General features: G+C 35.1%; 1 protein-coding gene across 2 annotated transcripts; it reads left to right on the top strand.

Annotated features, from left to right (window-relative positions):
* The first annotated feature begins 6,189 nt into the window (after nucleotides 1-6,189).
* Nucleotides 6,190-15,052, top strand: LOC125200648 (Tetratricopeptide repeat (TPR)-like superfamily protein). Of its 2 annotated transcripts, XM_048098343.2 has the most exons (19): nucleotides 6,190-6,479; nucleotides 6,588-6,747; nucleotides 6,821-6,939; nucleotides 7,017-7,091; nucleotides 7,451-7,544; nucleotides 7,656-7,774; nucleotides 8,493-8,563; nucleotides 9,127-9,262; nucleotides 9,337-9,509; nucleotides 9,969-10,171; nucleotides 10,547-10,677; nucleotides 11,246-11,322; nucleotides 11,893-11,967; nucleotides 12,167-12,359; nucleotides 12,476-12,595; nucleotides 12,668-12,806; nucleotides 12,944-12,984; nucleotides 13,200-13,463; nucleotides 13,824-15,052. In XM_048098343.2, exons 1-19 carry the CDS (start codon nucleotides 6,333-6,335, stop codon nucleotides 14,508-14,510), a joined length of 3,024 nt encoding a protein of 1,007 aa, XP_047954300.2. In that variant the 5' UTR covers nucleotides 6,190-6,332; the 3' UTR covers nucleotides 14,511-15,052. The 2 variants fall into 2 exon arrangements, with proteins under 2 accessions (XP_047954300.2, XP_047954305.2); XM_048098348.2 differs by lacking the exons at nucleotides 6,190-6,479; nucleotides 6,588-6,747 and having other exon boundaries at nucleotides 7,021-7,091.
* The last annotated feature ends 1,315 nt before the right edge of the window (nucleotides 15,053-16,367 follow it).

The following is a 16,367-nucleotide window of genomic DNA, read 5'->3' as shown; positions in this document are numbered from 1 at the left end:
TCATAGTCCAGTCTCGACAATAATGATGGCTTTAGCAAAACATATTTGATGTGAATCAAATTGTAGTCCTTTATTGCATTATGTTAACGCACTTTTTAATATGACAAATGGACTCATTTTAATATATTATAGGACAAAAGACCAAACTATAAGAGAGAGAGGGGAGAAAGAAAACATGGTCCGAATCTGAACAGTAATCAGCCCTTGAAGATCAATTTCAAATGCTTCTACAAGTCCACCATTGCATTCACCTTCGAAAGAGCTTCGCGTGGATACCTCGCACGCCTCAATCGGAGTCCGGATGAAGAAGATATGGCTGTTTTACGAAAACTGCGCAGTGCAGTGAAAAAAGCCCGACCGGACGATTTCTGCCCTAAAAAACGCCCGGCCGGGAAAAGTTGACTAGGCCTATTTTTTCAGCCCAAACTATATAAAAAGATAGGGCATGACTTCCTATGCGACTTTTGGCGGCTGGAACGATTTTTTAGAGAGATTTGGAGCTTGGAAGCCACACTTGAAGAAGAAGAGCAAGATTGAAGCTTCATCCACCCAAGCCTTGTCCCCCATGGTATCATTAGCTTGTTTCCTTGTTATTGTGACCACCATGGGTGGCTAGAGCTTGGGATTACTCCTAATTTGTAGTAGGGTTGTTGAACATGAACTTCTTTATTTGAATTTTTATGATCTCCTTTGTTTTTTAGTTCTTATTTTTGGTGATTATTCTTATCCTTGTTGAGTTGAGCATGTAAACTTAATTTGGAAATTGCCTTAATTCTAATGTCTCTTTAACTTAGAATAAGGAGCAAACAAAGGTAAGGAACCTTCGAGCTAGAACCGATTAGGTGATAAACCGGGGGTGGATCCTTTGTGTTGAATTGTGTTATAAGCTAATCCCGAGCTTACTATGCGACTGTAGGAGTGAGGGGTTGGTGAGTAGAGCCTGGGAGACGTGATCAGCCTATCCTAGGTATACAATTCCTCGATCAGTGATCAGCTGCGAGTGAGTGAAAAATCAACACGATCCCTAAAAGCATTGGAAAAATATTAGGAAATAGAAGTTATGTGAAAAAACAATTCGAACCAAATTAGGAGTAGTTCTTCCCCTTTATCGTGTTAATCTCAAGTTAACTTTCTCGATCTTTCTGTTTGAGTCGTTTGTCCAAACCCATAAAATTACAAATTTATCGCTTTTTAGTTAGATTTAATAGTTTTAGCAATTAATCTCCTCCTTGTGGGTTCGACACCTTTTATACTACATTGCGCGTCTGAATACTTGCAGAAGTAGTATTTTTAGGGATTTATAACTTATTTTGTGTACTCAAATTGCACCCTAAAAATCACAACAATATTCTCCACTACCCATTATCCATGTCAATACTAAGAGCGTTACCCATATGGAAGGGTCTCCAGGACCACACAGAATTCGTTATCCCTAATAGGACCCTAGATGATATTTGTTTTCGACGAATCGCCATGCCTTGAAACAATCAAAGAATAGTCTCATTTTAAAAAAAATTAAAAATATCTCTCTCACTATATATAATTAAGATATCATTCATTCAATAGTCTCCATTCTATATTGCACTGAAACATTGATTTTTGTAATGGTTGATAATCGATCTCAAAAATAAAATATTGTTCTCATTTGGAACACTAGAACTTAATCATTCCTTAGTTTTTTTTATAAAAAAATCCTTGTATTTTGTTTCTAAGTTTCAATAATAAAAAAATATTATAGACTTAGGAGAAGAGAATAATAGAATACCATTATATAACATCAAACTTCAATATGATTATATTATCAAATAATTAATTTAGAATTTTTACTTGAAAAACTCGGGAGTCGGTGGTTGTAATCGGAGGACGGTTGGTGTTAGCGACTCGTTTGCAATTTTTTGGAAAGTTCGCAAGTCCAGGCAGGACAACATGATTCTTTATTTGATGCCATGATATAACATTAGGCTTCTAAATAATTTTTTATTCCCATTAAAAATAAAACATTTTTCTTTTTGAATTGTCCTACTAAAACGTTTCTTAAAATGAAAACATCTTTATCTCTACTATTTCACCTCTCTTACTTTACCCTCTCTTTTTTAACTCACAAAACAACACTATATGAAAATCCGTGTCGATTCCCAAATATTGCATATTTAATGGGACGGAGGGAATGGTAATTACAAATAAATTGTATCACCAAAATTCTATGAGAAGAAGGCTACCGAATGTAGGGATGCCAATTGGGCCAACACCGGGTTTCCGGCCAACCCTATTCGGGTTGCAGGTCAATCTGTTGCGAGCTAATCGAGTTTTGATTTTTTCGAGTTATAAAAGTTTAACCATAACACTAAAAGCTCGGGTTTCGAGCTAGCCCATCGGGTTGCTACCGATAAAATTAACATGCGATCAATCCAATAAATAGTGGTGAAAATTAGTTATATTTATAAAATGTAAAAATATTTAATTTTGATAAATTTGAGATATATGCTTAAACTCAAACATAAATATGATCAAATACTAATATTTGAGATTTATGCAAAATAAAACATAAACATCAAGAAATATTGAAGCAGGTTTTAAAAATTCAAATATACTCCATCCGTCCTAGTTTTGGAGTCACATTTTGCCATAAAAGTTCGTCACAGTTTTAGAGTCACATTTAGAATTTTTCATATTTGGTCATACAATTTTACCTCATTGTTCATCAAAATGTCATTATCTGCATTAAAAAAAATCAAAACAAAAATAAAAAACCAAAAAGTCAAAAAAGGACCCACCTTCAACCAACTCACTTCATTTATTACATACTTCATTATCTCACTTCATTTATTACACACTCCACCATCTCACTTCATTAATTACACACTTCACCAATTCCTTAGAACCCGTGCCATAACTAAATGTGACTCCAAATATGGGACGTAGGGAGTATTTTTTAGTGAATTTGAAGTTTCTAATTTATTTACCTATTATTATGTTAATAAAAAATTAATATACTAATTTATATATTTAATATATAAATTTGAAAGTTATTTTTTTAGCAATCTATATTATAAAATAAGCAATGAAGTGTCGAATTACAGTCAAACAAATAGAACGATAGAAATTTTATCGGGTTTCTGGGCCAGCTCATCGGGCTTTCGGGTCTGGCCCTAATGGGTTGCGAGTTAATCGGGTGCGGGTTAATCGGACTGTAATTTTATCGAGCTAGAAATTTTCAGCTCTAACCTTATAAATTTGGCGGGTTATTCGGACCGGCCCACAAATGCGGGCTACATTGACATCCCTAACCAAAAGTTCTAAGAAGCCAAAGGCTACCAAATCATTTATATAAAGTCTGGAAATAGACCAAGGAGAAGAGTTCTTCTTCCTCATTTTCCAATTTTCTGCAATTTCCCTTGCAAGTAGACTGGCATAAGCATCATTGTTGCACCTCCAAACGCATGGATGATGCAATTTCCAGAGAGGTGGTCCTATTCCTGCCATAGCCCATATGGGCTTATTGGTTAGAGTAAACTACCTTAATAGTTCCTGATCTTGTTACAAAATGCATCAATGGTCCTTAAAAAATTTTTATAGCATTTTTAGTATGATGAGACTAAAGTAACTCTTGGCACAAAAAATGTGAATTTTTAATGTTTGAGGTCATTTTGGACCTTAAATACTAGTATACTATTTTGTATTTTTAGCTACTTAAAATAGAGGTGCCCACAGTTCCGGAACTGGCGGTTACGGTTCGAAACTGCCGGTTCCGGTTTTGGAAATTGCCGAACCGGAATTGAACCGTGAGGGCGTTTCGCGGTTACTGTTACGGTTCCAAAATTGTCGGTTTCGATTTCGGTTTCGAATCGGCGGTTTTTCGGCAGTTTTTTATGATTTTTTACGGTTCTGAACCGCCGGTTTTTGCGGTTCCGGCACGGTTTCGGTTCAAAAATTTTTGAACCTGAACCGAACCACGGTTAAAAAATCAACGATTTCAGTTCGTATAAATTCTCACGGTTTCGGTTCAGAACCGTAACCGGCGATTACGGTTTCAATTTTAACCGCCGGTTTGGTAAACGGGCAGCTCACTTAAAATAGTTTATTGTCATAATGTGTTTAAAAATAAATACAACTTTAAAATAGTTTAATTATACTTTATTAATTTTTCAAATTAAATATTATTCATTATAAATTCAATCTATACGGAGAAAAAATAAAATCCAATAGTAACTTTTTCTTAATAAAAATATTAAAGTGAATTATAGAGAACTCTTTTTTCATGTGGGATTTATTTTACTTAAAAATTAATTAATTTTTTAAAATTTGAAAAGGAAAAATATTATAGTGAACTATAGTAATTTTTTACTTAAAAAATGTTACTTAAATATTTAAATGTTACTATACTTAAGTGAAAAATAAATAATTTAATGATGTTAATTAAAATATAGTATACTGAAAAAATATTTTTTAAGTATAATAATTAAAATTTAAGTGAATTATATCTAACATAAATTACAGCGAACTCAAGTAACATTTTTAATAAAAATACTAAAGTAAACTAAAGTAACTTTTTTATTATAAAGCTTAATCTATACGTTATTCAAATAATTATTAAAAAAATTTAAGTGAATTATAATTCAAAAGAAAATGTTTTCTGTTGTAAAAATATGAAATCAACTAGTACCATAAATGTAAATAATAAAATTCTGCCCAAAAATGTGCTTTTATATATGTCCAAAAAATTGCAAGACTGAAGAGGTAGCGAAATTGTGATTTCCAAAGACCAAAATGCCTTTAGGGGATTTTTCGAACACAGAGGGGTATAAAGACCGACAAGTACCAAAAAGGCTATGAAAATTTTTTAGGGATCATTGGTGCATTTTTTTGACAAAATCATGGACTATTTAGGTAGTTTACTCTAGTGGTTATTAAATTTATTTTATATTTTACTCCCTTCGTCCACCAAAAATAGACATAGTTGTGTATGACATGAGTTTTAATATGTGGTAAAGTAAGATAGACGAGAAGAAGTAAGAGATGAGTAGTGTTTGTGGATTATGTGATCTACATTATGAATAGCACATGAATGTTTAAAACTTTCCAAATTTAGAAATTGGTCTAATTTTGGTGGGTGACCAAAAATGGTAAAACTAGTCTTTTTTTTTTTTTAATGGATGAAGTATATTATTTGGGATTTATTAATACTTAACTAGGAGTATTTTATTTCAAAGGAAAATTCTAATGCCAACTAATATATGCAAAGATTTCCATTCACATTTAAAAACTGGTAAAATATAAATTCACTATTGTTTCTAATTTTAAAAATGATTTCATAATATGAAGAAAATAAAATGGACTGTGCGTAGAGCGAGTGTGATACTAGTATATTAATTAAAGGCCCAATTGAACTTCATAAATAAAACCCATTTTATTTCTTCTTCACTATTTTTGAGCGAAAATTCTCAGTAAAATATTTTTAAAATCGATGTCGGGCGTTGGGAGCCAGCACAGAGAACAACCATCGGTGGAGCTTTTGGCAACGCTCAAGCCCCGCTGGAGTGTTGGCTTGGGCCATGGTCCGTCCGTCCTTGGGTGACACCTAGTCGGATGAAACCACATAAGCAAAACCATCCAACAAAGTGGGCAACATATAAGTTACGAAGACTTACTTCGGTCGAGTGACCTTATAGCCGTATTTTGGACTAAAAAAAGTACCAAAAATGTAAAAGTCTTTCTAGTAATCTTCTTGGAAAAAAGACAAAATATATGAACTTAATTTGCAATTATCACTTATAAATTATAATTAATACTCCTCCCGTGATTGATTTTTTTTCATTTCGAGTCATACAATAAAAATAATCCCTTCTATTTTTGGTGTTTTCTTTTTCTCTAATAAGATAGCTCTGTTTTTTTAATAACAATACTATATTTTTTTTTTCTATATGTCTCTCACGTTACCAATTATACATAAAATCTCGTGACGTCCCAAATATTATATTGTTATGGGACTGAGGGGGTATTATAAAAAAAATAAAATTACCCTTTATATCTTTGGTTTGAATGTGTTTTTTCCGAAATAATTTTTGAGCCGTTCAAGTTATACAAAAAGGAAAAAATCTAAGTGTTAACGAAGATCTATAATTAATCAAAAATAATCATAATCAAGTAAAATTATTAGAATAAATACAATGATGGAAAACTGGTGCGACACACTCTTGTATCGCTAGCTAGGTTTTACGTCACAAATCCCGTTTCAGCCGTTGAGCTCCGTTCCTATTCATACACACTCAGACTCTTCTCTCTCACAAGAGGGGAAGCTCAATTCCACACCTTCTCACACACATTTTTCACCAATGGCCTCCAAATTCGGTTTAGCGGGCGGTATACCGGAGCGGCGGGTCCGACCCATTTGGGATGCCGTTGACTCTCGCCAGTTCAAGAACGCACTCAAGCTCTCCACCGCACTTCTCTCCAAATACCCCAGCTCCCCTTACGCGCTAGTGAGTGCAAATTTGGTGTTTCAAGATTGTGTTTTTATTACTATTAGCTAAGTGGATGAGTTGATTTTTTTTGTTTGTTTGCTTGAATCGTTGTTGGCTATTGCGCAGGCGCTTAAAGCTTTGATTTTGGAGAGGATGGGGAAGAACGAGGAGGCGCTAGGTGTTTGCTTAAATGCCAAGGAGATTTTGTGCACGAATGATTCTAATGTGTTTGTGGACGATCTCACTTTGAGTACTCTGCAGATTGTTTTCCAGAGGCTCGATCACTGTTAGTGCTCTTACTTGTTCAATTCTTTAGTTAATTAGTGCTTCATATTGAAATCTTTGATTGGGATGGGCAGTGGATATGGCGACCAGCTGTTATGAACATGCTTGCACCAAGTGCCCGAACAATCTTGAGCTGATGATGGGCCTTTTTAACTGTTATGTTCGAGAATATTCGTTTGTGAAACAGCAGCAGGTTGGTGTAATGACGTCTCTCCATGGGATTTCTTCATTGCATGTTGTGCTGTGATTAATGGGTGTGCCTTGTTGTAGATAGCTATTAAGATGTACAAGACTGCTGGCGAAGAACGCTTCTTGCTTTGGGCGGTTAGCAGCATTCTGTTGCAGGTTCGTCTAATTTATCTGTGATAGGTTTTCTCACTGGTTAATAATGGCATGGTGGATCCAAAATTTAAGCTTCAAAGAATCTATGTTTGCTTAAAAAGTTGTAATATTTTGCATGGTTCAGAATAGTGGCTAGTAGTTGTACACAATGGATACCAAGCATATGTATTTCTGCACACAGAGTTGTAATGACACATAAGCTGCTTAATTTTATAAGTTATCATACCTCATAATGCAACGACTGTTTAAATTTAGTCTATATAGGTTCCTTAGTTGTCAGCTGCAGATGGTATTACATTTTGCCAGGATGGTTCAATATTATATTGATAATGACAGTATTTTGTTATTTGAATGTAAAAAAGGTTTGTTGTGGCAATGGAGGAGAGAAGCTTTTTCAGTTGGCTGAAGGTTTACTCAAGAAACATATAGCTACTCATGGCTTACATGAACCTGAAGGTTTCTCATCTTTTTCTTAGTCCTTATGTTTTGGTGATTTGAAGGAATGGGTTTTATTATTTTGTAAGATTGTTAACTTTTTAGCCACTGAAAGAACTATGTCATGTGCAGCTCTCAGTGTTTATATATCTCTCCTGGAGGAACAAAATAAGTATAATGATGCATTGGAGATTCTTTCTGGGAATTTGGGATCTCTTATGATGATTGAAGTAGACAAACTGCGGCTAAAGGTATATTGCAGAACATTCTCCTCCAGTTGACGTGTATCAGTATAAAGTTTTTCCTTTTTCATTATATATCATGGCTTCGGAATCTCTGATATTAAACTATTGTCCATGTTGATCTTGAGTTGAGATCGATTCACAGTAGTTGTTAAAATCTCACAGAAGAGTTGTGAGCAAAAGGCCTTTGTGTTTGCATATTTTATTATTGGGTTTTTGGCTTTTTAAACCAAAACCTTTCTCCGAATTCCGGTTTTTCCCATAAACTATGAGATTTGTTTTTAAAACCACGAACTTTCATTTCGTTAGGATTTTCCCCCGGCGGGTCAACGACGAAACCCGGGTTGTCTACATGTCAATTTTAATCCCATTTGTCACTAAATTGATTACTTGGATCCTATTTGGCACAATATTACATATAGTCACAATTATTACATAACAAATGACAACTTTTGAATAAACAAAACACAACTTTAACATTTTGAATTATGCTATTCGGGTCGGAAATGTGCTATTCGGGTCGGGTTGGGAAAATCCTAACAAAATGAAAGTTCGTGGTTTTAAAAACAAATCTCATAGTTCATGGGAAAAACCGGAATTCGGGGAAAGGTTTTGGTTTAAAAAGCCAAAAACCCTTTATTATTCTATGAATTGTTGATTCCATGGTGTCCTGTTAGTTCCTGTTTGTCTTTATTTAAGTTTGTTCCTGTAACTTTTAAGTTGACAGGGAAGGCTTCTTGCTAGGGAAGGAGACTTTGCTGCTGCAGCTGATGTGTTTCAGAGTGTTTTAGAACTATGGTATGCTACTAAACATCGATGCATTGAGTATAGAATTCTATTTTTGTTGTTAATTAGTAGTAATAGCACAGTCATTTCTGTTCGGATTTATGTTTGAGCGTCATCCCAAATAATACATGCAGTTGAGCTAGCCATAGCTTTTCTTCAGAAAAAATAAATAGCTTATATAACTAACTTCAGACTTATAAGGCGATAAAATTAAACCATACCCAAGAAAACTCTGCATTCTTTTGGCTGGTGTCCATACAAGGCTTTTGGTGAGTTCTGGAGTCTCCCATCTATCAGAATGTCATGAAAACTAATTTTTTCTATCCCCACTATGAAGTGTGTTAGCATACTTGTTGAACCCTTGCCTTTTTTATTTTGGAAGTGAAACAACTTTCAGAAGACTTTAGTAGTTTCAATTGTCTATAGTCAAACTCAATGACTAGTATCTAACATTAGCTAACTGCTGAAGATTTTTACTTTACCATTGTTTTAACTTACTTTTCCACAATCTTCACTGATGCACTCTAAACATATCCCCACTTAATATTCACATATTTTTTGTTCTGAACTTTTAGTCCTGATGACTGGGAATGTTCCCTACAATACATTGGCTCTCTGCTGGAAGATGATAGTATCTCGGTCAAAGATAATGGTCCTGTTCACACAACAAAATCTATCGAGTGCAAGAATCTTCATATGTCCGGGGAAGTTGTAAGCTCCTGAAAACTCACTTAAACTTAAGGCTATGCTTCTACAACGTTTGACTCATTTACTTCTCTATGCAGTTTGATTCACGCATGTCAAGAGCCGTGAACTTCATACAAAAATTAATGGAAGCCAGTAGTAATTCTGAAAGAGGTCCATACCTGGCACTTCTTGAAATTGAAAGACGGAAGCTTTTGTTTCAGAAAGGTGATACTGACAAATTGCTTCAGGGTCTGATGCAATATTTTATCAGGTATGTTTCAACATGTTGCACTGAAGTTATTACTGATCCAATACATTGTAATCTCCTTCGACAGCAATCCTTCCCCTATCTTCTTCGAACTCTAACATGTTGCACTGAAGTTATTACTGATCCAATACATTGTAATCTCCTTCGACAGCAATCCTTCCCCTATCTTCTTCGAACTCTTTCTTCTCACTCTCATGCTTCACAGCCTTCACTTTCTTTATGATATTTCACTGCGATCTTGTGTAAAAGTTGATCTATGATTCTATTCATACACTTATGATGAGTTCAACTTACAACATGTTCTAATTTTCACCCGGGGCGAATATGAGCAATTGCAAAGGGCTCTAGTTATCTAAATCTTTCAATAATTTACAAGTTGAAGTGTATACGAGATGCTTTTTTTGACATTTACATACTTATTTTAATTGACTATACAATTGAATACTTTATTCTCCGGGACAGGTTTGGTCACTTGGCGTGTTTCGCTTCAGACGTTGAAGAATTTCTTCAAGTACTTGATAGTAATAAGAAGAGCGAGTTTTTGAGAAACATAGTGAAGGAGAATGAAGCGACCACAATCGTGCCAGCTAAAGCTCTTGGGCAGTCCATAACTGTATTCAAAGTCCAGAACTTAATTGGAAATTTAATAGCTCTACCAGTGGATGGTATGCCTGATGCCATTTCATTTAATAAATTTATCTGGCCAGCAGTTTCTTTTATACTCTACTAATTGCCTTTCAATCATAGTGGTCTTCTTTTTTTGCGTTTCACTGAGTTGTTGAGAAAGCAACTTTTTGCTCCTTTACCTTGTTAAAGCATTTCCAGACGATGCTTACTCATGGATTATTTGCTTCATTAAACTATAGAAGCTTTTCTCCCAACCTCTCCTTTTCTTTCCCCCCCCCCCCTAAATACTAGTGTATGTTGCCACTGCCATTCTTATATCACACGTCCTCTAAATTCTGATGTTGCAAGCATAGCCATATTGTTCTGTTGTTTTGCTTTTTGAGGTAACCACAAATCATTTATTTATCTGACAGAGCTCGAGAATAAGGCTGTACAAATGACACAAATGTTCTGTAACAATCTTCCACTGTCAAAAGACTTGGATGCACAAGAGAGCATGTATGGTGAAGAGCTTTTACCAATGGCATGTAATATTTTGGTTCAGGTACTAAATTATGTTCACTGAAAAAGTGTATTTTTCGCTTTGTTTATGTGCTCAAGTTTTCAGGAATTTCTGCTGCATCAGTGGTAAGCCTGAAATTATATACTAGTAGTACTCTCTCCGTTCCCTCATAGTTGAGGCGGTACTTTTCGGCACGGAGTTTAAGAAATGAATGTTGAGTGTGTTAAATAAATAGATAAAAAAGTAAGAAAGAGAAAAAGGTGGAGAGAATAAAGTAAAAAGTGAATAAAGTAGAGAGAATAAAGTAAGAGAGAGTAAAGTAAGAAAGAGGAAAAAGTTACTATATATGTAAATGACTCAACTATGAGGGAACTTCCCAAAATGGAAAAATGACTCAACTATGAAGGAACGGAGGGAGTACTATATATTATTTGTATTGAACTTTGATAGAGTTAGCTGAATATTGATGAACCTAAAACATCTAGTTTCATTTTGCTCCTTTTGCTCATCTACTCTCTCAAGATTTTGTTTTTAGCTATCTATATTTGTAGCTTGGTAGAAGATCAAAACTTATGTCAATCTGCTTGTAATATTTCACATGGTGGCTCAGCTTTACTGGCGGACAAGGGATCTTGGCTATTTGGTGGAGGCTATTATGGTTCTGGAGTTTGGATTAGCTATCCGAAGGTTAGAAAGTTAATTTTGCTGATTTTTATCTTGTTACATAAGTTTACCTCACCCTAGTGTTGGCAAACATGAAACTATAATTGTATACTCCCTCCGTCCCATTAAAAATGAAACTTTTCCTTTTTGGATTGAACGTTTCCTAAAATGGAAACATCTCTATCTCTACTTTTTCATTTCTCTTACTTTACTCTCTCTTCATTAACTCACAAAACAACACTACATAAAAACTCGTGCCGATTCCCAAATGTTGCATATTTAATGGGACAGATGGAGTATTAATCATGGTTGTGGAAGTATTACTAGAAGTAAATTTTATTTCCCATTATTGTAAAGAAGAAAGATATGAGCATACAATGTTTATTTTATTAATTTGACATGTCCATAGGAGAAAGGAGAATTGTACTTCCTCTTCATCTAAGCATATGATGAGATGAGTGGTTTTAGTCAATTGAAACCATGTTTTTTTAATAGAATAGACTTATATTTGTTTCGATAATTAATAAACTATACTGTGCGTATTATTTATAACCATGTATGAATCTAACTATTAATTGCCCTGGTTTTTTGCAGATATGTCTTCCAGTACAAAATTTTATTAGTTCATCTTTATTCCTATTGGAATTCCCTTCCGTTAGCTTATGAACGGTAATTGGAAGATGTTGCATCAGCACATTTCATCTCTACTCCCCCCCCCCTCTCGCTGTCACACACACACACACACAGACAGAAACCCGCATCCATACAAAAGCATCAAGCCTACTATATTTCTTGGTTGTTGGGCTTGAGGTCCATTTCAAAATATTTCTCCTAATCCTGACTTGAGTTCTTTTCCATGTCTCTGTAGATATAAATCCTTGGATGTAAAGAATATATTGTTGGAGACAGTATCTCACCACATATTACCACAGATGTTAGCATCTCCACTCTGGCCAGATTTGAATATTCTGTTGAGTGATTATTTAAGATTCATGGACGATCACTTCCGAGAGTCAGCAGATCTCACCTTCCTTGCTTATCGCCACAGGAATTACTCAAAAGTAAGAAGGCAGCTCTTGATTGTATATTATTATACTTAAATTAGCATCTCAGTGGCATGTCACATTTCTCTTGAACAACGAAGTGCTTAATGTTCCTCTTGTCTTCATGGTCTTAGGCAATTGAATTTGTCCAATTCAAAGAAAGATTGCAACGTTCCAGTCAGTACTTAATGGCAAAGATTGAATTGCCAATTTTACAGATAAAACAGAACTCAAATAATATTGATGAAGAGGAGGTAACTGTGGTATGCTTTTGTGCTTTTCCAATTCTTGTTTACATGATTATTCAAGTAAAGTTTATCTTTCAGTCCACCTTGGAGAGCTTGGGATATGGAACTCACTTTATTGACCTCTCAAATGAGATCGGAAGCAAATCATTGACCTTTAATGAAGACTTCAATTTACGGCCTTGGTGGACGCCAACTTATGATAAAAATTATCTCTTAGGTTAGTGTGTTCTGCAGTGGCTGCTTCATTATAAATATCTGTTAATGACAGTGATTATTCAATTGCTGTATATATATGATAGTTTTATAATAATTCATTCTTAACTGGTAAAATTCTTTCTCTAATGGTGTTTGCAGGACCCTTTGGAGGACCATCATATTGTCCTAAAGAAAACATGGTAATGAATTAAGCTGTTAATTAGTATCTATCTGATGCTTTAACTTTCAGTATATTAGTTCTTACTGTTAAAGTCGCAAATAGATATCCAATTTCAATGGCTCAAAAAGTTTATAGTAGAAGATAGTTTTCTGTTAGTTTTGTTAATGGAAGAATATGGAGTTATTATCAAAACTATAGTATAGTTGATTATTACATGTTTCATGGCTGTTGCAGCAAAATCTGATCAAGCAAACAGAAGTGGATGCAGTTAAAAAAATTGAAAAGAGATCCCTTCTTCCACGAATGATATATCTATCCATATATTCTGCTTCAGTGTCAGTGAAGGAAAACATTGAAGCCAATGGTTCCACAGTTGACCCAAAGCTCCCATTGGAGCTGAAAATATTACTTGAACGCTACGCAAAGATCTTGGAGTTTCCCTTCCGAGATGCTGTAGAACTTGTCTTTGGGGTATCAAGCGGCCAGAAGTCCCTAGAGGTGTGTTCTTTTTCGTCTAAAGCTTTTGGTTTATTTGTTTTTTTTTTTGTCTAAAACTTGCCATTTGTTGTGGCTAAGCAATCCTGCATAATGTTTACTTATCACAGACTCTGTTAGTAGATGAGGGCTATAGACGTATTGCATATGTGTCACCTATTTTTCGGCTATCATTTTATTAGCTGGGGATAAAGAATGCCAACATGGCTTAAATAGTGATTTATCTGCGTGTATTTGTTGTGAATTTTGATGCTTTATCTTTCAAACATGATTGAATGTTTGATTCATGTTGCAAGATAGGTTTTTTGACCCCTTAACGATTCGTATCCCCTGAAAAATAATGATTCGTATCTCCTTATGCAGGTACCCAGTATGGATATTATTGACTGGACTAATTTCGTTGTCTTTTTGAATGCTTGGAATCTAAAGTCTCATGAGATTGGCCAAGGCGATTCTGGCCGTAGCACTTGGAAGCTAGCAAATACTTTTCTAAGGAAATATGTCGAGGAGATGATCAAATCTGCAGGGCCCGTAGTTTCGTCTCCAGGAAACGACCTTTCTTTTCTGGTGCAGCTCGTAACCGAACCCCTAGCTTGGCATGCTCTAATCCTCCAGTCCTGTGTCCGCTCCTTGCATCCTTCGGCAAAGAAGAAAAAGAAAGGTGGATCTGTTGAGCAATCAAACTCCCAGCTGCTGAATGAGCTTCAGATCTCGATCCAGTCTCTCCGTGATACGATAGAGGTTGTCACAAAATGGTTGAAAGATCAGCTCCAGAAACCCCACGACGGGAAATTCGAAACCATGTATTCCATGGTTCAGAGAGACGACACGTGTGATGGGCCAGGGAAGGTCTTCAAGATACTCAGATCTCCCGTGTCAGCGATGAAGGATGCTGAGGTTGGCGATAGGATTCTGGAGGCGCTGCAATCTTGGGACCCTGCTGATGTCGTGAGGAAGATTGTGGCCGGGCAGGACGGCCTGCTGCTGGAGCTCCTCAAAATCTGCGAATCGAGGATCAAATCATTGCAGGCTCTGAGGATTCAGTTGTAGCTCAAAACTTCAAATGCAAGAGTGAGTTGAATCATTTTCAGGTAATGATTCCTTATGTTCTGTTTGATTTGAGGATTATTTCTTTGTTTTATAAAAATAATAATTTGTTACAATTTTGTAGTTTGGGTCATTTTGCTTTTAAATTTATTTCCATTCATTTTTTTTTTATAGAAAATGTATGGAAGAAAATTACAAGAAACTTGTTTGTTGAGGTTAATTTACATTTTTACTAGTATGTAACGTTGAATTCACTATGTTGTATATTAGAGTCGATAAATTTTCTTTTAATTTTGTGTTTCATTCTATTAATGCAGACGTTATTTTGTAACAGAGGATCTGATCTGACTTGATGAAGTGTTAAAAAACCAGAGTTAAAAGAAGTTGGAAATTTGATTGTATTTATTTTGGTTGGTTGGTTGCCTATATCATTGAAAATAAGTGTGTTCTGCAGCTTCAACGATTTCGTTGATAAAGCGTCGTTGGTAAACAAACTAACTGACCTCAATTGTCTATTTTTTTTAACTTATTTGATTAATTCCAAATTAGTGCCTTGATTGAAGCTGGTTTCATCATTAACTACTCTGATGGTAAGGTGTCCAGATTTTTTGTATGAGACCCTATGTAGAGTCAAACACTAATTATATACTATTATTAACAGTGTTAATCAATGTTTTTTCGTTAGTGGTAGATGTGCTTGTTTCTTTTCATCTTTGACAAGGGAAAGCTGTTAAAAGTGGAGCCACCTAATTTAGTTGGTTATGATTATTTTAAAGCATGAGCATGGTTTTTCAGCCAGATGAAAATAACCAGCCCAAGAAAACCCTATTACTATGAATATAGATAAATGTATTTATATGATTACATCAGTAAATTAAGAGTGATATGCAAAATGATGCCACCCCACGTAAGATTGCATCAGTAAATTAAGGTATTTAGTATATTATCGAGAATCTCCCCTGACAGAGCGTGGATTATAGGGAGGGTTTGGATTCTTCTTGTTGGTAAATGCTGTATGGATACTGTTTCATACACTCATAATTTAATTATAAATTTTAATATTAAAATAATACTCTCTCCGCCCCATAATAGATGTCACACTTTCCTTTTTAGTTTGCCATACAATAAATGTCACATTTCCTTTTTTGGAAAAAGTTTCTCTCACATTAATATAAATATATTATTTTCTCTTTCCACTTAACACACAAAATACCACCACCTAAAATCCCGTGTACATCTCCAAGTGTGACATCTAATATGGAACGGAGGGAGTAGTATTGTTGGCATTCAGCCATAATAGGGATCCAAATCCTGATAGGAAACAAAGTAAAAAAACCATGAATTGCTAGGCTAGATCCAAATCCTGATAGGAAACAAAGTAACAGGGGCAGCGTAGTTGGCAACAGAAGGGCAGATCTTGTTGCAATGAGTCTGGGTTTAAATCTCACTGCTATCGTGTCTAGTTGCTTCCATCTTTCAGGCATAGGTGTGATGCCTTGGGAGATGGGCTTCTGGCAGCCAATGGATTAAAGACCTCCTCATTAATGGGCTACTGCGTATCCTGATTGAATCTCCTCAATGATGTCGGTCCTTAGTGTGGGGGCCGCCAAGATGACGAAATCGCCTTTTGTTGCAATGAAATACTAGGCTAGAGAATAAGAAGATGAGAGCGAAAAGTTAAAAAAAAGTGCTTATGAGAGCGAAAACCTGCAAGGCAAAACATTAAAGTGAGTTGAAGTTATAAAAATTTACAAATAAATCGGATTATATATGTATTGAATCAAGACCAACCCCAACTCTTAGGGGTGACCAAAATCCGAAAATTCAATTCGAACCAAATTGAATTTAAAATTCTATTCA

The sequence above is a fragment of the Salvia hispanica genome, chromosome 2 (genome assembly GCF_029641045.1).
Source record: "Salvia hispanica isolate PSC_SH4W2 chromosome 2, Shi_PSC_v1, whole genome shotgun sequence".
NCBI classification, from domain to species: domain Eukaryota; kingdom Viridiplantae; phylum Streptophyta; class Magnoliopsida; order Lamiales; family Lamiaceae; genus Salvia; species Salvia hispanica.
Note: the sequence above shows the minus strand (reverse complement) of the source record. Positions and strands in the feature narration are given on the sequence as shown.